The 23,573-nt window shown below is 38.2% G+C and overlaps 4 protein-coding genes across 5 annotated transcripts in view; 3 read left to right on the top strand and 1 right to left on the bottom strand.

Moving 5' to 3' along the window:
• Positions 1 to 22,474, top strand: part of Cpr21 (cuticular protein 21) — a 46,758-nt gene extending 24,284 nt beyond the window's left edge. The window contains exons 2-3 of the mRNA XM_076379877.1: positions 20,312 to 20,450; positions 21,640 to 22,474. Coding sequence (XP_076235992.1) covers positions 20,340 to 20,450; positions 21,640 to 22,023 — 495 coding nt within the window. The 5' untranslated portion in view covers positions 20,312 to 20,339 and the 3' untranslated portion in view covers positions 22,024 to 22,474. The remainder of the gene's footprint in view (positions 1 to 20,311; positions 20,451 to 21,639) is intronic.
• Aqp (aquaporin) overlaps positions 1 to 23,573 on the top strand; it is a 64,380-nt gene that overhangs the window by 26,673 nt on the left and 14,134 nt on the right. Inside the window, exon 6 of one of the 2 annotated variants that reach the window (XM_076379876.1) lies at positions 6,666 to 6,680. The exons of the other annotated variant lie outside the window; for it this stretch is intronic. The gene's annotated coding sequence lies outside the window, so the exon portion shown is untranslated. Of the gene's footprint in view, positions 1 to 6,665; positions 6,681 to 23,573 lie in introns of those variants that run through there. 2 annotated transcript variants of the gene reach the window in all.
• On the top strand, positions 3,300 to 7,353 carry Cpr17 (cuticular protein 17). The gene is made up of 2 exons (XM_076379879.1): positions 3,300 to 3,661; positions 6,666 to 7,353. Exons 1-2 carry the CDS (start codon positions 3,650 to 3,652, stop codon positions 7,128 to 7,130), a joined length of 477 nt encoding a protein of 158 aa, XP_076235994.1. The 5' UTR covers positions 3,300 to 3,649; the 3' UTR covers positions 7,131 to 7,353.
• Cpr18 (cuticular protein 18) lies at positions 9,265 to 10,929 on the bottom strand. The gene is made up of 2 exons (XM_076379880.1): positions 10,850 to 10,929; positions 9,265 to 9,751 (listed from the first exon to the last, which is right to left on the bottom strand). The coding sequence occupies exons 1-2, from the start codon at positions 10,859 to 10,861 to the stop codon at positions 9,362 to 9,364; spliced, it is 402 nt and encodes a 133-aa protein (XP_076235995.1). The 5' UTR covers positions 10,862 to 10,929; the 3' UTR covers positions 9,265 to 9,361.

Here is a 23,573-nt window from a genome sequence, read left to right on the forward strand (position 1 = left end):
CACTCATTGAAATACTTGTAAAGGAAATTACACTTAACAGTATTAAAAGAAGCATTTTATTTCAAATGTATTTATTACAGAAAAAATTGTATTATATGTTATTAATGTTATACTGTCTTTCAAATTTTCTTTGAAAATGTTTACTAGCTTGTGCCATGGATTGTTGATCAAAAGGTACTGTTATAATTAGGTTTTGGTTCATTCAACGAATTAAAATTTTTGAATAATTATTTCTCTGAAAATGTCTGCTACTACCATTATCGAATGAACTTTTTCACGAAGATATGTGGTGAGAACAATGACAATTTCTACAGTTGCATTTATCCGTACTTTCTTTGCCTATGAATCACCATCTCCGTGACAAGCTGTTAGTCAGAATCGAAACGAATATAAAATATGAGTCTGAATCAATATGAACGTGAAAGCATCAGCTCACTGTTAAGTGACTTTTATGATTTAAAAAAATCTAGAAAGTGATAAAGTTGAAGAAATGACTAAAATTCCACTTATAAAGAAGGTAAGCTGGAGTCTGAACGAAAATTAAAAAAAGAAGAAGAGGTAACTCTAAAAGAGGAGTGTATAAAACTCCAAATATTAGTGTGTTTCTCAATCATTGTAATGTAAATAACCCCATTCTACTCCACATCGCTTCGAATTCATTGTCGTTCGAATCCAAATAAAAATAATTAAAAAACACATGCTCACATACAAACACCATCGAAATAAAAGCAGCTGTTGCAACACGTTGGTAAAGTACGCTTCTCTTTCGCCATGCATCAGCGATATACGTACAGTTGTTCCAACTTACATCGAGAACCTTCCTTCTTTTTTTTTCAAGATAAATATTGACTGGCCGTGCATTAAGCATTGGTTAATGCAATCATGTGAACGCTGTTTGTCGTACGTAGCGAGCTGTTAGGATCACTGGGCCAAGGACTCGTATCTCTGGAGTGCAATTCCCACAGGGGAGTGGATAACGGTCGTTTAAAGCCTCGATGTCATTATCCCCTGATAAATAACAGGTACAATTGAACGTAACCTTTCTCGCTTGCTCGCGGTAACATGAACTCGGTGTGCTGTGCTACCAGCGAACAGTTTCATTTCACTGGGACACTGCTTTCCAACACTGGGATAAAACAACAAGGGTTACCTACTTCACACGGTGAAATTGGATGTCACTAAGTTGACCTCGACAATTTTCGACCAAGGGTTCTCAAATTTTTCACCTCTGTCTGCTTCCGAAATTTCTGGACACCTTGTCATGAAATTAGTAAAAACGTAGATTTGGGGAAAAATTATTTCTTAACGTGTTGGCACGTCATGTTACATATATCAAAAATTTTATTGGTAGAGCTAAAAGTTGAAATAAAATTATTTAATGAATTATTACATAATTTTATTCATGACATTATAAGTTCGAAATTAACTTGATCTTTTCGAAATTAAGAATGAAACTTTTAAAATTTGTTTATAAATTTTGGTCCACTATTCAGCGATGAATTGTACTTCTTTGCTGACTTTTGTTTAAAGTATACGTTCTTATTTTTACCACATGTTCACTTATTTTTAATACGCGGACAATAGAAGGACGCAGATGTTTCATGCATTGAAATCTTTGTAATACACATCCCTTGGGAAGATATCTAGGTCAGGTTGAAAGGAATGTACGCGAGTAGGATGTACCTTATCACATGTTTGAAAGAAGGTAGGGTTGGGAATCTCTGCCACCAAAGGAAACGTCTCTGTCCCTTGACTTCATTGTAGTCCATTGAACCCTTTCGAACTGCGGATCGAATGAAACGGTTGATGAAGAAATCTTGCTTCGTCTCGCTTTGACCTCTTGACTATTTGTCTAAAGTCACAGAGAAATATAACATTAATTGAACGTAGATAAAAATAATTCTGAATACTATTTCTTCGTCGAGATGTAAAACGAAGACTTGAAATATACTCTTGTAATGGTGGCTACACATTTGAGAAAACCAGCCTTGAAGAAATCAGAAATGTTTTTAACTCCATACGTCTGTCTATTACTTACCACTTCTACTTAAGTGATAAGTTATAACATTAACAGTGTGCGCAAGCTCGGCTTACGTATACATAATTTCAAACCTCAGCACATCAGAATGTAATCTTCTTAATGGTTCCCTCTATTCCTCAAATTTATTCGCTACTTTCTGATAGCGAGTACAGATTACGTTAATAAATTTTCGAGAGTCGTTAAACGGAAGAAGATATCAGACACATCCATGGAAAGGTCTGGTCTAAAATTACATGCATGTTCTTCGCGTTCTATCATACTGATCTGACGCAGACGAGTCCACGCGGAGGAGCATAGCATAGGTCAAGGTCATTCTCAAACACGGAGAAAGTTTATCGTTTACCTCGTTCCTAGTAAGTGTCTCTGCACGATGGATTCTAATTTCGATAAAGAAGCGTAGACATCGCCGTGGCAGAGCTTCGAGGTTCGTTTGCATTTGACATTAAAGCCCACGTAAATATCTGTCGAGATTTCTGGACGCAACCAATTGTCATCCTCATCGATACGCCTCGCAGCGTCGTTTACCAGCATCATTAGGAGTGTTCATGTCAACCCGTGAAGTATTACTTCACCAGAAAATGTAAAATGGAAATCTCTGTCCTGTGAGAAGCTGTTGACAACGTGATGTACAATGTACCAAAACGAGACAACGAAACAGCTACATCTCCCTACATCTACTAATCTACAGTAGAATTACAAACACCTACTATTTTAATAGTACATACTTTACTATTACTTTACTCTATATATTACTCCCTGACTCACGAATTCATTCATAAAGAACCAGACGATATACGCTAACAGAACATTACCAATAGTACTCTCCCAGAAACCCACATAAAGCTACTCGAACTACGGCAGTAACTCCCATAATTCACCCAGCAATCTACCGCCTTCCAAATACAGCTATAAAACCCATTCATCGCCTCAGCCAGAGGCTCCGTGGCTCCTTCGAGTCCCTTTCATTGAAGGCAGCCACGATGGAACCGCTATCGAGTGCACCACCGAAAAAGGTGTCGATTCCAGGCAGAGTCGGCTGTCATTGGCTGAAAAGGACGATCCTCGCATTGTCTGGGCCGAAAAGGAGGAGACACCACTACCCGCGTTGCAATTACGCAAGCCTGGGGTTACGTAAGGCCGATGCGCTGGTCTGGGACGGGAAAAGCCACGGTTGCCCCTGGTGTCGCGCACAGACGCTGGTGAAATCGCGTTAAAAAGCCGCGCGGTGCAAGGAAGCGATCGCGGGATCGATCATCGCCGATCGGTTCCCTTTTTATCTGTCCATCCGCGGGCAGGACGGGGGTGTGGATCGCTGTTAGAAGTGCTCTAGAGGGAGACGTGGTTATCCCGAATTAAACTTTCTCGGGTTATGTAAAGGCTGGCAGGCTAGCTTGTAGACCCGCCGGTATAAAGGTCGGCTGTGCCCCCAACAGTCCAAGAGTTGCTCACGAACTTCGCGCCGGCAACCATCGGCGGGTACGGCTCTACATGTGACATTGCCTTTTTCTCTGACAAAAGGAAGCTCATCGCCGAAGGCAACCAGAGGATCGTGCTTTCACGTGAAAGGCCTGCTCGTTGCACTGCCGCGTCACTCGTTCTTTCGGCAACATGCGTGCCCTGGTAAGTGTCCTGTTCATTTCGCGACGATGCTCGCCCTTCCCCTCGCCTCCCCTTTTTGTGCTCCGTGGGCTTTGATTCATTTGTGGTGGTTTTCTGAGAAGTTTGTGATTTATGGGGCTCTGGGGGAGATTGGAGAAGGTTTAGAGGTGGGACATGGAAAGATTGAGATGGGTCAGTGTCAGCGGGGGAATGGAGGTGAAAGGGTTTAACTGGATTAAAATTTTGTTGTAATTTGTAGCGTGTTTCTACATGTTTTTTTCTCTTGGTTTTTTGAGTGGTGAAATATTGTTTAAGATTGTTTAGTTTGTTATATAGTAGATAATTGTACCATGATGAAGGGGTAATGTACAGTGTAGTCTTTTATGTCGTGTTTTGTGTGTGTGGCATTCTGTTAAGATTGATTTCATTTGCACGCGATAGGCGCGTCTGTCTATTACTTTCAGTTTCTACTTAGGCCCTGGAGCCTGTAACATTAGCAAAGCAATTCATGCAAATTATAGCTACTGAGTCCTCATAAAATATTTGTAATAGAATACAACATTAAGAATCTGTAGAAATGAAACATTTTAAATTAAGTTTCTTCGTGAAAGAAATAGTAAATAGTATTATCACATATTCTTTAATGAAATTTGAATAGGACTTTAGAATTACCATTATTATGTCTCAATTTAGTTTTCATAAAAAAAAGAAATTTACTTCATTCATAGAATTAATGACTAGACCTAAAATATAGAAATACTCAAATATTTGGAACCAGTCTTTAACATTTTGTATACTATCAAAACCCATGATCATCTTGTTTACTAACGAACTCGTAAAACGAATCGCGATAATTTAAATTGGTGTCTAAACAGACGTCAAACGTGGATAGACAAGGACTCTTACATTTCAGACATTCGATAATTTAAATTCTCCTAATGTCTACAACATCCTTACATAATATGGTCAAAAATATTCGAATCATCGAACGTTTTGCTACGAAAGGATTCCTGTCTGCTCACTTTGATAATCTGTTTGTACCATCACTCAGAATTCTCACGATACATTCTGTCGCTGGGGGAACGCTTATTAAGGGGCTACATTGATCAATTTTGATATGTTAATGTAATTTCGAAAGGGACCCCGTATCTGAATCCTCTGGACACCGGTTAAATTATACGAATCGTCGAACGCAGAAAGTTATGGGTGATTGATGAGAGGTAATCGACTTACGTCACACGTAATGATCGTGGAAAGTCGATAAAATGGTTTGTCTAATTCAAAGGAAGGGTAACTGCTGCCGAGTAGGTCTGTTTTTATACAAATTCTTTCTTTATCACGTGTCACTAATCGTCAAGACATATATTTGCATTCCCATGTGATGTTTATGTCTGCACTAAATCATAAAGTGAGCGTTAAAGGTTGTTGAACTACCTGGTGCTCGCGCGTGCACGTCCAACATCTTCATACTCAGATTTGTCCTTTACAGTATTTGTAATTTATAGCTCTCTTTTATGTGCACATTTATCTTTGTTTTAGTATTTGTTGACTCGCTAGCTATTATCGTGCATTGAGGACAGCCGTTTAATCCTTCGATCATTTGATCATAAATATCTGGCATTTGTTCATGTTATTAATTCATGGATAAGGTAAAAATAGAGATGGACAGAGATATTAAAATTTTAAACTGTTGCTTATAATTATTATAGTGAAAAAGTTAGAAGGAAATTAGACACTGTAAATTAATAATAAATTAAATTGATGTTTCTTTTTTGATCCTTTGCTTCTTTTGAAATCAGTATTAAATGAAAGCCACTACGATCTTTTCTTTGATAATTGCAGTATAAAGTAGTATCAAATAAACGAATAGAATGCAAACATTTACATGTGTGGGCAAATGCAGTCTTAGAAGGTGTTGCAAATGATATTTTTGATCTAGAGCATCTGTCCATTCTCGATTAGAGTGTACACAGAACACGAAGATGTAAGAGTCGGTACACCGATGCCTTTAATCTTTATCGTGTTTGTTCTGTAAATCCGATGAGATACCTTTCCCCGTGAAAGGTCAGGCCAAGACAGATGTGTTCGTAGGTAGGTCAGAATACTGATTGCGATTGGAAGCGGTAAAAGGGAGGTCTCGATCCTAATGCCACCACACGTAAATCACTGAAAATGTGCTCAACTTAGATAACAATTTCCTTCGCTTTTATTTCTCTAAACTTAAGTAATTCAATAAACTTCGATTCTTAAAAACTGAAAGTAATAAATAAAATACGAAAAATCCATGGTAATAAATTTTCAAACGTTCTTTAATAAATGGAACATTGTTTCATAATTTCAATTGATGCAATTATAAATCTCAGAGTGATCTACTTCTGAAGCTTCGTCGAAAGTCGACTGGCGTCCCATTAACAGATTCATGCTAAACAGAAATTTGAACTCGCCTCGAGTAGTTTCTTCGCGTGAAAGTGCACGATCAACTCGTCAAGATTATCGTCATCTACATACAATTAGTCAAATTAACGACATATTCATGACAGTACAGCAAGATATTTTCGAGTCGATTCTGCAACTAGATACCTCCGTCGGTATGCAAATGAACAATTACGATTAGCACGCTGCTCATTAAGGTCACGGTTCTAATGGGCTTGAAGCTAAAGGACATAACTGCTTCGCAAGAACGACGATGTACAATGATTACACTTAGGGGCAGATGAGCTTCGAGCTAAAGAGAGACGCAAAGCAAATCTTGGACAATTTCTACACAACACTGTGAGTCATTCGTATGCATGAGACGGTATAACAGGTGACGGTGCTTTGTGGTCAGTGGAACCTGCATTCCTCGTCCACACAAATCGACCCTTCCAACCATAGAAGAGGAAACAATACACCCATTAATATAACAATTAATTAAGAATATTTCTCTAAAACACACAAATGAATCAACCAAGGACCACAACCATTGAAGACTCAGGATACTTCTGTTTATTAACCCCCTTATCCTAACTCTATCATCAACTTTCAGATACTGCTCTCACTACTGGCAGCAGCCCACTGCCAAGAGTACTTCCGTCAGCCTGAGAAAATCCTCAACGAGGATCGAAACCAAGGCGACAACCGAGGCGACTACTCGTACACCTACGAAACCGAGGGTGGCATCGTGCTGTCTGAGACTGGAAGCCGGAAATACGCTGGCACCCCGTCTGAGACTCAGCTGATCCAAGGATCCGTTCAGTACAACGCCCCAGATGGCACTCCAATCGCGATTAGTTGGACTGCCGACGAGTTCGGCACTCAAGTAGCGGGCACGCACGTACCAACGCCTCCACCCATACCACCAGCGATTCAGAGGGCTCTCGAGTGGATCGCGAAGCAACCCTCGACCCCTGAACCCGAGGAAACCGTCAAAGACGCGCCTAACCAACAGAATGCCGTGCCAACGAGCAACAACCGACAATTCAAACCGTTTCGACCGAATCAACGGAACTGACACGCGATCGTTACCTTAAGTAGGCCCAGTTAGCTCCTTCTGTCCCATTTTATTCCATCTTTGTCCCTTCTGTGAAGTAGCCGTTTAATAAATTTGTATTTTTGTAGCTAATTCGAGCAGGTTCAATGGAATTCCTCTGAGTGTTCTTCTAAGTACTTGAATCTTGTTTAGGCGGTAAGCAAGTTGTGATCTCATGAATAAACGTAGGAAATCGTGTTGCGGAGATTGTTGGTGGATTTCCCTTTTAATTGCCTTTCCTAGTGGTGTGATTGATGATGAGGAGGGACAACGCGAGTTTGTGGGGCTTTAATTTACACTTGCGTTATGGTGGGAGTTTTTAGTAGTATTAGAGTGTTCAGAGTAGATGTTTAGTGATTTTGTAGATTCTAGGGATTAAAGAAACTTGCGATGTGTTGTATTTTTTGGCATTGTCAAGGTGTAAGTAATATAAATGTGATATAAAATCTTGTTGTCGATGAAAAATTGTGTATGGGTGAAAAGTGTACCGTCAAGGACCCAGTTCCTGATCACTTATGAGTAAGAAGCATAGTTTTTCCTAATGTATTCAGGATCAAATTAACCAAATCCAAAAACTTTTTTGTTATTCATATGTCTATGTATCATCTTCAACTTGTTATTGAAAAGATTACCGAAATACTAGTAATTACATCATAACTTAGTTCTTAAAGTAAAACATATAAAGATCACTTAAGTCATGTCTTACTACTAGTTATTAAATTTCATGTATAAATATCAAAATAAGTAGCAACTGTTTCCTAATCTTTTGCAAGAAATTTTTATCAAAAAAAATTTCATACATGTATTTAATCACTAAACTGATCAGGAGTTGGGTTCTGATCAACAACTGGGTCCTTGATGGTAATTGAGGTTTCTGGTCATTAATGATCTACAACTGATACATAACAACATAGACATAGACTGTTCGAGTATCATTATCATTCATAAAAAGCAGATGAAATGTGATCTCTTATTCAGCCTTGTATGTATCTATGCTATAGCTCTCTCTGAAAATTGTTTAAAAAGTACTGGGCACGTACTCTTTTCCATATCACGAGGACTGCAACTGCACGAAAAAACCGGTTCGTCTGAGCACCTGGAAGACGACAGAGCGAAAGAGAATACATGTAGTGTTTTTTCTGTCTTTTATTGCCACCTCATCGCGTAGGTGGTATTGATCGTTTCTTCTTGATTTGCAATTTTTTTTCTCTCAGCATCAGCGAAATCAGAAGCTACTCGCTGACTGTGCGTACTTTCGAATAATGCTGGGGATAGCAATGAGATTTTATCGTACTGTGGAAAGTGACTCTATATGGAGTGAGCAGTGTACAGAGATAAATGCTGAGTATTATATAACAATGAAGAAGTGGACGAACCAAGAGAGAAATTTATCCTGTGGCAATAAAATGCGTGTAGTGGGCGCTGTATTAAATGAGTGCAAGTACAACACTAACTTTTGTACTTCCAATTCGCAATTTTCTGCACTGTGATATGTGCCATTAACTATTTAAATTTAAGCCCACATTTAATATTGGTAGACCTGAAAAATTGAGTAAAATTATTAGTCATAAGTAAACTAATACATTACTATGACTGCTACTAAAGTCTCAACAATTTTAGGCTGGCCTCAAAGCGCTAATTTCTTGATTATATATAGTTAACCTTCTGCAGCATGTGCAGTCAAAGAAGTAATTATCATGATATATATCCCACATATATCACTTATCAAGAAACTTGAAACAACTTCTCCCAATTAATTACTAACTCCTATTACTACCATAACCAACAGTACAACCAATCAAGTGATTGCCTTTTTCAAAGGGTCAACCCTCCCACCAATCGATCACAAGGAACACCACCAACAGCCCAAACAATACTCCCATCAGTCCCAAAAAAACGCAGCTCAAACATTCTCCAACAAAAGACCACAAAATACATCAATATACAATTTATTTACAAAGCCTCCTCAATACTCTCTTACAACGTCCGCATAACGCGGATAAAAGCTAAGTGGATATCGAGGAACGCTTATAAATACAAAGATCCACCACATGTCGGAGGCATCAGTCCCCTAAGCTCCCTCGAAAACCGAGAACCGTCTCGATGAAAGCCGAACGATCAGCTTCATCCACCCTTCAGGCCTGACGATGAGTAGTGGAGGAGCCTCGAGACCGATCCTCTCTGCGTGTCCAGATCTATCGTGCCGCGTCTTTTCACTGAGCGCCCAGGTTGTTCTCCTCGGGATGAGCCGCGATGTACTCGAGGGCCCTGATGATCTGGGGTGGAATCGGGGGGATGTGGCTTCCCTGTGGCTGGTACCCGTTCTCGTTGGCGACGTAGGACACCTGGACGACCTCGCCGTTCGGGGCGGTGTAGGTGTAGCTGCCCTGAGCTTCGCGAGCTTCTGCCCCAGGGGTGCCAGCGTACTTAAGGTAGCCGACCTCCTGCGCTTGAATGCCGTTCGCTGTCTCGAAGTTGAAGTTGTAGCTTCCGTCGGGATTGGGCCCCTCGGCGGCCTGCCTCAGGATGGGGATTGGCGGCTCCACTGGGACCAGGGGCACGGCTGCGGTTGCCAAAGCGAAGAGGGCACATTGGACGAGGATCTGCAAGCGTTTGTGTTTGAATTAGAAGGTTGATCCGTGGCCTGGTGAATAAATTTCTATATTTCTGGGCCTTTCTGGAGTGGCGTTCAGAGAGTTAGGAGGAGAGAGTTGATTGGTGTTTGCGTTGAATTTGTGTGTTGTGTGGATTTGTTGATGCAAATAAGATGGTACTTTTTTGGTTCCAGGCTGACATTTATTTTTTGTGAGTTATGATACTGGTTGATAATAATGTGTTTTGAGTGACATATTCCAGAAACTTGTTCGCTCAAAATAGCAATTTTGTCAAGGATTCAGAAGTTCTGGGTTAATAGTGAGATAAGGTAGACAGAAAAACTCCTAGGAATTTTAATTCTCCAAGAGTATTATTATTAGAAAAGTGTATCAAATATTTTGTGATTAGGTAACACAAAAATAGTGGAAGCCTCTAGCCTCTATTAACTCATCTCAGGACATTACAAGTGGAAGTATAAAGTTTAATGATTTCAAGTGTTTCATAATAGGTTCGCAAAAGTAAATGTTCAGAATGAAATGGAAAATACTTATGTTGCTAGACATGGCTACTGTAACATGAATTTTCTTTTAAAATACTGAAATATTGAAATAGTTCCTTTGTAGAAAAATTTCGAAGGTAATTAGAATTACATCTGAACGACTGAAGAAACAGTAGAGACATCACAGTTGCTTCCATGATTCAACTCTTCCATTCTCTACTTCCAAGGACTACCGAATTAAATACCAAACTAACTACGCCCAAAAAACAAACCAAAAATTTTAAATTTCTTATGTAACAGGTAACAGAACTAAAAATAAATTCAATCAATGTTCCCATTGATTAAACATCAGCGAGAATAAAAATAGCAGAATGATAGATGCACTTCAGATCAAGTCACGTCAATCTGATAAGAAACCTAAAAGAACCGATAGTTTACTGTTACAACTTCTTCTAAAGAACATCCTCAAACATCTCAAATCTCTCATCAAACGAAATTATGCAACTTCACAACTGACGTAATCATAGATTCCCGAATTTCGACTATGAATAGACCATCCACAAGAAGAATCGAATATCCTGCACCGATATCGTGCTCTCGAACTCACCAGACGATTCATGATGGCGACTTGCGACTTTTTGTCCTTCGCTTAAGAAAACTTGGGTTGTACCACTTAAGAGGTTCTCGCTGCACTGACTCAAAATATCGTGCAGAGGATCCCTTTATATATCCATCAGCGGAACATTCGGTGAATTTCTGGCAAGTAGGTGCCTTATTTAATCCCCCTCCGCCCCTTTCTCTCCCACCAGAGCGGAGCACCTTCAAATTTTGCGGATGATCCGTACCCAGGGGCCGGTGGATGACAAAATAGTAGCCGTGTGTGGATCGAAAAGCCGAGGTCGCACAGTTACACCTGTATCTCCTGCACTTCGTCAGCTTCTTTTCACTAATCGAAGTCAGAGGGGTGTGGCAAGGAAGATGAACGGCTCTTGACATTCGTTTCTTTTCGAGAGAGAGAAGCCTGAATGGGATTTTTACTTGGACACTTAGCGAAACCAGTGAACGAAATCGTAAGTGACGACCAGAGTTATTGAGACGTTTCGAAGGTATTTGTAGTGTCTTTGGTATTTTTTGGAAATTTGAAATATGGTGAACTGGGGAAGAAAACAATATGTGAAGTCGAAGTGAAGATGCATAATCGTTTCCTCATTTTTATGATGTACTTAAAAAATTGACGATTATCTGAGACTAACGTGAACATTCAGTTGACGATTATGTTATCGTTTCATAATTGATATTTGAATTTTGTTCAAAATAGATGTATAAATATATCACATTTAACAAGTACAATAGTGAAATTTGAAGTAACAGTCAATAAATTATAGCTAATCTTGTCAATAATTGGATAAACCTGCTTTCTGCTGAATAAAAAACTAAAATGCATTATTCAACGTTAATATGGAATAGGAGGGAGCAATTTTTAGAAAGGGACTGCTCGTTACGAAATCTCAGAGAACCCTCCTACTGTAATCTTTATTTAGAGCTGAAACAATCCTGCAGGTGCAGGGACCGAGACCTTTCAGTGCTTGCGTAACATTAAGAGATCTACACGCCTTGTGTTTCAGTGTTTCAAGGAAAAAGGAGCCGAAAACCTGTAACTTATCGAGCCCTTAATTTCGAAACTACTCGAGATACAAAGAATGTTCTTAATCACTGACTACAACTTTGTCCTGAAACTTAGATATGTCTATTACTGCAAACAAATTCTAATTACCTAAAAAATAAATTCTTTTCCAAAATATTAATGTAAACGATTGCAATAACTTATTACAGCTAAGTCGTGGGTATAGTCTTAAATTTAATCGATACTGATTTTTAATCGAAGTTAAAGCCTTTTTTGTGAACACGTTTTAAAGGCCAATTTCAGAAGATACCTGATATGGATGTACGGTTGATGTTGCATCAGATATTTTTGCGAGGAAAATAAATATTATTGCGCAATATTATGCACATAATCGTGATGTGGAAGATATTTTTTTAATGTGTCTATAAACCTGTAGAATATCGTGTAAAAAACTTGACTACGACAAAGATCAAGCAATAAAAGCCACACGCGTAACTGGTTGAATGGATATAGTTTTTTACATATTTATTTTTCTTTTCTTTCAGACTTCACACCTTAAAAAGTTACTGCATAAACAACCTTTATAATTTATAACGGAACTATCGGCAAAATTTATTGCTTTACTTTTGAAGATTAATCTACATTGAATTTTATGAGATTTTATACATTTTCATTTTTAAACCAGAAATCAAATTGCATTTAACTTGTTTAAAATTTAGTTAGAAGAATGAGAAAACGAAAAATTTGCAATTATTTTTATTCTCTCGGAAATGAATAATGCAAATCTCCATTTCTGCTTCTGAAGAAGAAGACTTTGACCTTTCACATTTGATACTTTCGAACGAAATATAAATCTTTCAGTCTTACACATGGACAAAGAATTTCAGTTCTTACTAATTTAAGTTTCTGTTTCATTTTACCTTTAATATAGTTTTTTATAGAAACCCTCATCTTCGTTATATCAATAATTAATTAAGAAACGTTCAGCCGACCAATTAAAAGTGTATTAAGATTTTGAACTATATTCCAGTTAAGTCTAATAAATTACAGGCCACTTGAGATTTTACAATATTCATTAAAAAATCGCCATAAAAGCCATAATAGCTAAAAACTCAGAAATATTTCGATAAATTAGCTAAAAGAAGCATAATAGTGTATTTTAAAAAATGCTTTTAATTCCGAAAGACTTCACTGTTTTCGTAAACTTTATTGCTATTAGACAGTCACCAGCTAATTATAATCCTTGACATAGAAAATTTTCAGTTTGCCCAAAATCGCTTCGGGCTAGGCCTGGGTTGGCTTTTAACCTTCGACCATGTGAGAAGCTGCGCACCTTCCCACGGAATCATCTTCTCGAATCAGAGAGAAAAAACTCAGAAGGACACTCAATATAATTTTACATACCACAATCGCTTTCGAGCATTCAGCCTAATTCAGTGCATGGGTGAATACGGATAAAAATAATTTCAAATAGACATTAAAACAATTCATTTCGAAAGAGTGAAAGTTAGTATAAAATAAGATAACATATTGTGCAAAAATGTGAATTCGTGTCAAAGGTTGTAACATCCTGTGATCACGAGATATGAAGAAAATGGCAAGTAACTTTAATGAGTGGAGCAATTAATAAAAAAGATTTATGTAATTGTCTCGTTGACAATTTAAGAGAGAGTTTACCGGCAGATGCTGCTTGTTAAAAAATAAGCCACCTCTAACAGTTCGCCGTAATGGTAACACGAATTAATTAAGCTGAATTTCAGTGCTTTACTAACAATGATTTTGTAAATTAATTTAGCAAATGAGTTCAATTGAATCACAATTCGCAAATGTGTTACTAGATCTAGAGAGATTTAAAAGACATTGCTGTCGAATATCATCGAAAGTAATTCAATTAAGTGGTCAGACTCAGTGACATCTGATTCATTAGGTTGAATAATAAGTTCATTCCTGCGGTGACTGGGCAACATTTCTATCGAGCGTTATCTTAATACGCTGCTTGTACGAAGTGAGATCTATGAACATAACAACTTATTTAAGTTACCAGTTAGTTCTTGCTGAACTCTGTGACAAATTACTCTAAAAGTAAAATGATATGACTTTCAACACCACTCGAATAAATTACTAATTTCAAGTATATTCTAAAAAATTTGACCTCAAGAAAAAACTGCTTCCTTCTCCTGCTTCTATGCAGATTGAAAAATAAAACTGCATGAAATATTTATAGAACAAACTTTTTTACTCAGCCCTGACCCAAAGCTCGCAAAATACCCATAAATAAAACACAAAATGAATTGTCATGTATCCACCATGTAATAACATGCTTAATATAAAAACAATTATACTTAATCTGCTACTAGAGATAAAGAATGAATTTGCTGTTCACTTTAATGTTTTCAGGGGCCGAAAGTGAACAAAAAAAATTTATTGTATCGGCTACTTTAGCAGAGTATCAAGCAAGGATATAATTACAAAAATTAGGAGATCAATTAAAGGCCATAAAACCAAAAGTTATTTTCAAGGCTAATGATCCAGCGATGTTTCATCATCAGGACAGTTCTCAGTGGTCGCCTATCGTCGCAATTATTCGCGACGAGGACGGAAATCTACCTCGATTTTAAGGAGCCAAAGACATCGAGGGTTTCATAGGGATCTAGGGAGTCACGGTGCCCGTGGAATATTTATTATCCCCATTACGACAGATCATCCCGACAGATAAGAGTTTATGATCCATCTGGCTAACTTCGACGTCGTTTGGCCACAAAACATGGGAGGTAATAACCTAGCAACGACGAAGGACGAAATCTGCATAACCATCGCGCACAGGGGACATTAGACGTCGTCACTTCATAAAACGTTGATGATTTTCGTATTGTAATTCGTTTCGTAACAAAATCGAGCAGATCCGAACACGTGGGCTACCGTTATGCTAAATTAATTAGCTGCTGTTCCCAGAACCGATCGCCGACTGAATTAGAAACTTCTGTATTCTTGTTAAATTAATGCTGGACATTTATAACCGCCGTATACGTGTAGCAAGTGAAACGACCGATGATTTGTACGTCCTACGCCTGCTATCCTTGCCGAATAAATTTTTCGAAATTAATTTCAATCGATGGGGAATCGTTTGGTTCATGCCAGTTTATGGTTTGGTTTATGTTCGTTTTCGGATAGCGTAAGTGTTAGAGATGTTGTACCATAAAAAGTGACTCAGGGTACAAGAATTAACAATTTGGTTATGAAATATTTGAACGTGAACCTATTGAATTTAAAATAATTAGTCTGTGTCAAGATTATTGCTCATAAGTTCAGAATCACTATTTTCATTGAAAAATTGTTTGTGCTTAATGATTACTTTACGAAAGGATTAGAGTATTTTTTTACTTCTGTATTTTAAAAATGTAAATTCAACTGCTTATAGTGACTTAATTTGAATTCGTAGCTTTCGACTAATGATATATTAAGAGAGTTAAAATCCAATTAAAGTACTGATTAAATCAAATGAATATTCGTATATTTCTACTAGGCACAAAATTTAAAACTATAAACCAAAAATATACTTAAAAGGGAAGACTGAATTAATTGCTCTTTCTCCAAGCAACTCGATACTAATCATGTCCGAGCCACCTTTCGATCGTATTTGTTTATCCTAGACGAAAATAATATTCCTTGTGTGGGCCACGCTAGAATATTAAATAGCGCATAAATTAAGTGACCAGTCCTATCGAAAGGACAGCGTCTCCAGGGGAAGTCGTGTTTCGAGCACGTTCTTTAAATCGTAGTTACATACAAGGAAATTATGCGTATATAACAGGTTCCCATGAATAACGCAAGATCAGTTCCTTTGAATACGTTATTTACAACCCAATCTCAAAACATGAATTTTCCGGAAATCCTCAAATAAGCATTACGTTGTATCGAAGTGAACAGAACAGTTGTGCATATCTCTGTAAGTGTATTGAAACGTCACCCTTTATTCAAAATTGATTATTAATTGCCTGGATTAATCTCAATGTAAGTATCTCAACGAAAGCAGCCTCTCTTGTTGCAGGCTTAGTGAACGTGCAATTACAACGAATGAGAAAAATAAATAACTTTCACGACCTGATTTATAATGAACAAATTGTAGGATTATTAAAACAAGTGGGTACTGCTGTACCTCCGTACTCATCGGCGGTCATCGATAAATATGGCCTCCATTATTCTGATAATTTATGGGCATCGGTGTCTGATACACCTTCGGGCCTCTTGAGTGCACCTTGCTCTTCCTGGTCGGAAGAGTCCCGTTTTAAACAGACTTGTTGTGACTATAAATAGGATTCCAAATAATTTAATTGCAGTAGTCTAAAACAAAGTTAAGGTTGACACAATTCTAGTAATGTCAAATTAATTTGTACCGATATATTAGTCAATACAGGGTGTCCAAGGTGAAGCAGGCCACCTAAATATCTCTTCTGTTTTTAATGACACAATTTACATGGTTTCGAAGGAGGAACATCATAGAAGAATGATCTTTTGTATTATTAAAAAGAGAAGAGATACTTAGGTGGTCTGCTTCAACTTCGACACCCTGTACACGAGAGACACAATTTCATTATTTGATTTGTAGAAATCAGTCTACACACATTTTTCTTGCCCTACTCCTATCAACAAATGCAATATTTTAACTTCACAATATTTCAACTATCGACAAATGCAAAGTGGTCACTCCTTGTTCCGAATTATAATTAAAATCTGGGTGAGGAAGCCACGCAATTATTCGACCAGTGGCGGCGGTCATCTGGCCAACCTGAATACGCTACACAATATTTTTACTTTCACAGAGGAGATGAACCTAACTCCCTCGAGTTGCTTCAACGAATGTTACGTAGCACGACGATTAAGGAACCGCTCATGCGACGGGTTATGATAATTTATCACCTGTATTTCGGTGGATCCATGCTTCTCCCTCCTCAAGGGAGCCGTCGTGACCCCTTTTTTTCTCGTGGCTTAATGCGCACGAAAAATTGTGACTCCCCCGATTTCGTTATCAGTTTTCACAGGTACACTTAATTCTTTGATATGGATTATATATGGCGACGAGATCACTTTCGGTGGAGAAAGTGAAACGCAAAATTCAACAGGGAATTCTTTGTGTTAGCGGAAATGCAGGACAGCATTTGTGGGTTGATTACTATGTTTAAACGTTATAGAAAATGTTTCTGTCACTTGGAAAAGACTGCTTTGATACAGAGTGTTTCAAAGGAATTTTCACACTGATAAGAAAAGAACAAAATCAGTAATATACTATATATTGTTAAGATATATAACTTGTACCTGTTTAAAAAAATGTTTACTTATTTATCATGATTACCAACAGAAACTTTAAATCATCTCCAAATGATCTTTATCACCCAGCTGTATACTTATTATTATTTATTAGAAGTCTCATATGGAGTGAGCTACACTAAAAATATTGAAGAAAGTCTTTCACGTACAAACATTTATTAAAAAGAGATTTCTCAAGACGAAAGGAAATTTTGCGATTTCACAGAGACTCTTCCAAGAGATACCTTATATGTGAAGCAGGATTAAAAGCAATATTTTATTGTTTCAAATTGCTTGTATGGTGGACATTAAAAAATGTGTACGATTCGTAAATGACAAAGTCCGAATTGTAGGTGGAATTCTACCAAAAGTTTCTGGTCGAGCAGCACGTAACATGGTGGAGGACGACAGCATAAATTGGGATCCATTCACTTGTACCTTAAACGCGATATTCCCATAATTTCTTTTATGTATTAAGCCAATTTAACGCTTATTACAGTGCCTCACGAAACTAAAGGTCATAGGAGATATGGAAGAATTCATATCGAATTGCAGCTGGTTGTAGGTTTACTTTCAATAGACTAATACTTTTTACATTTATCGAAATTTGAGTGTTCTATCCTAAAATTTTTCATTAACAAAGAAGTACTTGGTATCAAATACTCAATGTAAAGAAACATCTGGCATTTCTTAAATTTTAAATTTTAGTTTTAAATTTAAAAAAAAATGCTTTTTCTATCCTTCTTCTCTTAAAAATTGAAAATAATTCTTTTGAAAATGTATTACACCTACTATTAAAGACAGAGTGAATTGGTGATACAATAGAATTGTTTTAGAGCACCAAACTTCATCTGAATCCCACCCTTGAGAGTTTTAATTACAATTCAATTAGGAACATTGAAAGGAGCACTCGATAGAATAAGACGAAATGAATATTCACCATCTGAAAGAGGTCTGTAAAATCAGTTCTAAACTTGTTTGGTTTCAGCCAACTTCAGCTAAATTATTACATTATAAATTGAAGCTTCCTATATAATGACTTCACAATTGATCAATATAAACAATATAAAACACATAGTTTCTTCTAAAGATTCCAGTTCCACTTGACAAGACATTAAAAACTTTCTGTTGAAATTTTGCAATAGCCCCTGTACGATTTGCAACCAGATTTACCATTCTATCTTACCGACAGCAAGATGAGGATCGGCGAATAAACATACGAAGAAACTGGTAGATGACTCAAAAGGATATTTCCCAGTGATCTGCGAACATTCACCGTGTTCCCGCGCGATGAAGAAGAAACAAGAACTGCAGATGGGAGAAGCCAGTCTGCAGATTTCTTCCATGACTCAACCATTATTTTCTTTCATTGAAACAAATCTTAGATTTCAAAATCTGAAGCCACGACTAATACTAAAAATTTCAGCCATTAATCAAAAAAAAGACCCAAGCGATAGAAACCGGAGGCAATCATTTATTTCCAAATACTGCATAGTGTCACAAGTTAAAACTGCCGCAAGGTATAAAGACATTAGTATTAGGTAATCGTTGGACCTATAATCATTGTCTTTAAAAAAAAAAGTAACACAACATTAACCAATTTTTAAGCTGTACTACTATAAAAACCAGTGTGACATCTCATCAAAAAGATAATGACCACAATCCTCCAAAATTGTGCTTAAACAAAAATAAAAATATGCGAATACAGAAGAATTTAAATATTAAAAAAATGCGATAAATTGAAAATGCATGCTGCACTCCAATCCAGAAGAAATGCAAGACCATCGTAATTCGTTCATTGTACTTTTGAGATTCCGATAAATATTCATAAATTCTTGGAAGAATGCGAAGAAGAATAAGTAAAAGAAGAAGGAAACGAAAGGAAAACCTTCGCTTTCAGCGAAACGAAATTAAAAGAGGAGAATACGTCAGCATTGTTCCCAACATCGTGGCCAGTCAAAAGCGACAGCGGCTCTGTGCGCATAAAAATTGCCCAGACGGACGGTGCATTCTTCCTGGAAAAAAAAAGAATTTGGCAGCCAGCCTCCCGCGTGGCGAAGATAGATTAACTTATGTATTCGGTTCGCGTGCTGTGCCCCAAGGCTCCGGGGATTCGTTACAGGGCTGAATTTATAACGCACGCGAAACACGAAAATTCGCGCAAAGGGATCACCGGGTCAATGGAAGCATTGAAAATGAATTCCATATTTGGTGGGTGCATTCGCGAATTCGTCTTATGCAACGTCTCGCGTCCTCAAGATGCGCTTAACCCTGCTGTTCCCCTTGAATCTGTTTGACCCAAAATACCTCCTCATTTCCTTGTGGATGCAACGACACGAACTATTTAAGAATCCTTGTGAACGTGAAGATGGATGTCTGTATATTTATATTCATAACGAAGAAACAGTAAAAAATGCAAGAAAATAGAATTGGATGAGATGAATCAAGAGAAAAGAATTTTTCTCTTTTTTTATGAGAATTAAAGTTACAAATAAGTACAAAGTGTAGGATATCAAATAATTTGAGTATGATGTACAAGAGAATTATGAAACTTTAATGTACACTACAATTGCTGAAATTTGTTTCACCATTTTTCTTCAACAGTGGAAAATCTCTTAATAATAGGTTATTCTACTGATTAAATTTGAGAATAAAATCTCATTCGTAAATGAAACCAAGCTCAAACATATAATTACAGATCTGTCAGGCCAACAAAATACTAAGCAAATTCTTAACTAGTTATAAAATAAAGAAAAATCTTGGCAATTATTTGAAAACCATGGATTTGGGAAAGACATAGAACAAAATTATCAACATGAAGACTAAGAGAAGATAGCGAAAGAAATATCTTTCTGTTCTTTACATGAACCTTGTTTAGAACAAGTAGGTTCTGAATAAAGTATCTTCCATGGATTTTAATTAAATTTTTTAAATTATACTCACGTAACCAGGCCGTGGAGACTTTCTTCAACCGCAGATTTTCAAAACGATGCAAATACTCTGGTTTTTCCGGGAAACTTCATGAACATGCGGCTGAGACACAGTGTTACACGCTGATGGGATGTCACGCGTCTGTACTGTGGTCAGTGCTCCGTGTGCCCCTCTATTAGACCCCTCTGACAATTTCGTAATGTTTGCCAGTGTCTAAGCCTGGGCCAGAAATCTATCAATGAGAGGGAGGTCCTCGCACCTCGCAAGGTTTCGGCAGCGCTATATAAACCCGCCCGTTAGACTTGCTCTTTACAACCAGAAAACAACTCTGATCATCATGAACGCTTTGGTGAGTTCTGCAAAAGAGTCAGTCATTTTTGTGATAGAATCATTCATAGAACATCACGTTTTCACGATTTTTACATTTTCAAGAAGTTTATCTTAGATATCTTTTTGAGATTCTAGAGTTCCTTAGAAATTTGGAAATTTTTATTTTGTTTAATATGTTTGGTGATTTGATAAGAGTACTGAAGTGATTGTTAATTTATAGTGATTTTAGTGATTATTGTGGTTTTTGGAGTTTTGTTTAAAATTTCGATTTGAGAAGATTTAGAAATTGTGTTCGTGAAATTTTGATGGGATTTTTGTTTGATAGTTGATGTGGGAAATATTTTTAATGCGTGGTGTGATTCTTGAAATTCTTAAAAGTATTGTAAAGTCTAGAAAATCATACAAGTTTTGTAATTATTCGATACTTTAAACTTTGTAAATAATAAGCAAAATTTACTAGGAACCTAAGGACAAAATTCCACGAATAAAATTTACAGTTTCTAAAGTCTATTTTTCTATTCAGACACATAAGGTATTTCATACCATTAAAAGTACTATTTTGAGTTTAAAAAAATTTCTCATAAGCATCTCAACTTTTAACAACATTCCAACAATGTTCATATCAGTAACACCTTCCAAACCTCTAAAACTTTCGAAACATTCCAAACATTCATAATGCATTCAAGACTCTCAATACAATCATAACTTTCAAAGCGTTCAACATCTTTAATCCTACTTTCATTCTAAAGAGCCATATCTCGGTCTCAAACTCTCAAACAAATGCAAAGTAACTCCCCACTACATACACTAAATCCCTCCATTCATACCTAAATCCTTCCAAATCTGATTTAACATAGACCTCTAAAACAGCACTCATTCTAACAAACCAAACCCTCTTGCATCGCAACACGGATAAATCAGCCTATGGTACTTGTCCATATTTCTATGGCTATACCTATTTCAGTGCCTTAGTATAAAAGTAATTTCATAAAATGAATTTTAATTAAAAGAGTAGTATTTGTTTTAAATCTTAGATGTTAATAAGTTAACTAAAGTACAACAAAATAGTTCCTCAGTTTATATGTATATGAAAATTCTTTTTTTTATAAATTATCTGAATTCGTGGACAGAGAATTATCTACAGACACAGAAATATGGACAAGTATCCTACATTAGCCCAGCTAGATAAAACAAGAATTCTCCCTCAGACTTGCACCCTCTTCGCCCTGCTCGCGGCATCCGTGTCCTCCGCGCCAGTGGACAACACGCCAGTCCCCATCCTATCGTTCACCGCGGATGGACCCAACCCAGACGGCTCATATGGCTTCAGCTACGAAGCTGGGAATGGCATCAAGGCAGCGGAGGTCGGCCAGGTGAAGAAGCTGAACGAGACGATCAACGTGATCGCCGTTCAAGGATCCTACAGTTACACCATGGATGATGGGTCCACGGTGTCCTTGAGCTACGTCGCCGACGAGAACGGTTTCCAACCAAAGGGCGAACACCTGCCCACGCCGCCACCCATCCCCATTGGCATACTCAAGGCCCTGGAATACATCGCCGCGCACCCTGAGCAAGACAACGTCCATTGATCAACCGTGACGAGGATCAGCCTCTTAGAGATAGGACATAATTGACGCGACAGTGGGTCCCCAGAGTTCCTTGCACGTGCAGCGACCCATCGCGACACCGAGATTTCAGAGACTCGCTGTGCTCGTTCTCGTCGACTCATGGAGACCTTTGCCTAAGTAACCTAAACGTAGAAGCAGAGTTGCAAGACGTTTGCTCCTGTAGCAGCGATCCATAGCGACTCACAGATTCGTTCATATATATTCGATATATTAACTGTGAAAGATACTGTGATTTTGTTCCCTTTTTCTGCCTTCTCCTTGCTTCAGGCTCACCACTTGTCCACCTTTTTTACGGTGTCTTTAAAGTTTAAACTCGTGAATTTAGTAATCCTTCGATAAATTCAGGAGTCACTGTAAGCTTGTACATTTGTAATATTGTAACGTAAGGCTCGCGTTAAATGTAAGGCTCAGAATAAATATCTAGGCGTTCTAAGTTCGACGTTCTTTCTCCATCTCTCAAGGCGACGCTTTGATATCCTTCTCCAAGGAGCATCTGCTCCCAGCCACGAGCAACCTTTCGCCCCGGCTACAGGAAGCGCCCCGAGGATTGTAGACGCACTTAGGAATTATCATAAACAACTACCCAAGTCTGTTTAACTGCCATGAATTAAAATACGCTCCGCGGAGGCACGCGTTGAAAGCCCAGTCGATTGCTGGGTCGTAACAAGCCAAGTATCTAACCGTGGATCTCTGCAGCGAGAATGCTGGAGTAAGGATCGAGCATGGAGAAACGAAATATCTAATCGTCGCCGTGATCATCCAGAACCCCTCTGAGGATCCCCCTCCTCGGAGGTCGCATCATTGCACAGACAAGATCGTCCCAAAGGTCGCGCAACAGCCTGGATTGCGCAACCGCAACTAGACCAGGGCATCTAATTGCTTGTATCGAGGGACTGTTCGATCGTAGCCACGCGGAGAAAGTCTCCTCTTTTCGCCGATTCTCCATGGTTGCTCGATCTTCTCTTCCTCGTCACGACTCCTCTTCAACGCCCGCGGATTCCACCTAGATTTTTGCCCGAGTCCCTCGCCGCGGGCGCAGTGGAGCAGATATGCGATAAATAATAGGACGTCGCTGGAACAACCTCGGTTGCCAGTTTAATGCCGCTGGTTAACCCCTTGTGACCGGATTCAGATGGAATTTTGGCGTGATCCTGCGCGGCTGATAAATCGACGAGTCGCGTGACGGGGAAAATGGAGGCTGGGTGGTTTGGAAGTAATTGTGGTCAGACTTGAGGCGCACGATTGACGATCGGAAGACGTTGATCGATACTTCGTCGCGTTGATTAACCGGGGAAGACGTTAGTCGTCTGTCGGTTGTGAAATTAATGTATTCGCGAGACGCTGACGTGGATTTGAGCGTTGGGCAATCTTCGAGGATGGGATTAGATGTGCACTTTTATGGAGTCTTTGAGAGTGGCTGATTCGTGGACTATGGGATTTGAGTGGTTGCTGAGGGTTGAGGGGAATTATTCAAGGTTCTGATTTTGCTACATTTGGTATAGTTTGTCTAT

This window comes from Calliopsis andreniformis, chromosome 6 (assembly GCF_051401765.1).
Source record: "Calliopsis andreniformis isolate RMS-2024a chromosome 6, iyCalAndr_principal, whole genome shotgun sequence".
Lineage (NCBI taxonomy): Eukaryota > Metazoa > Arthropoda > Insecta > Hymenoptera > Andrenidae > Calliopsis > Calliopsis andreniformis.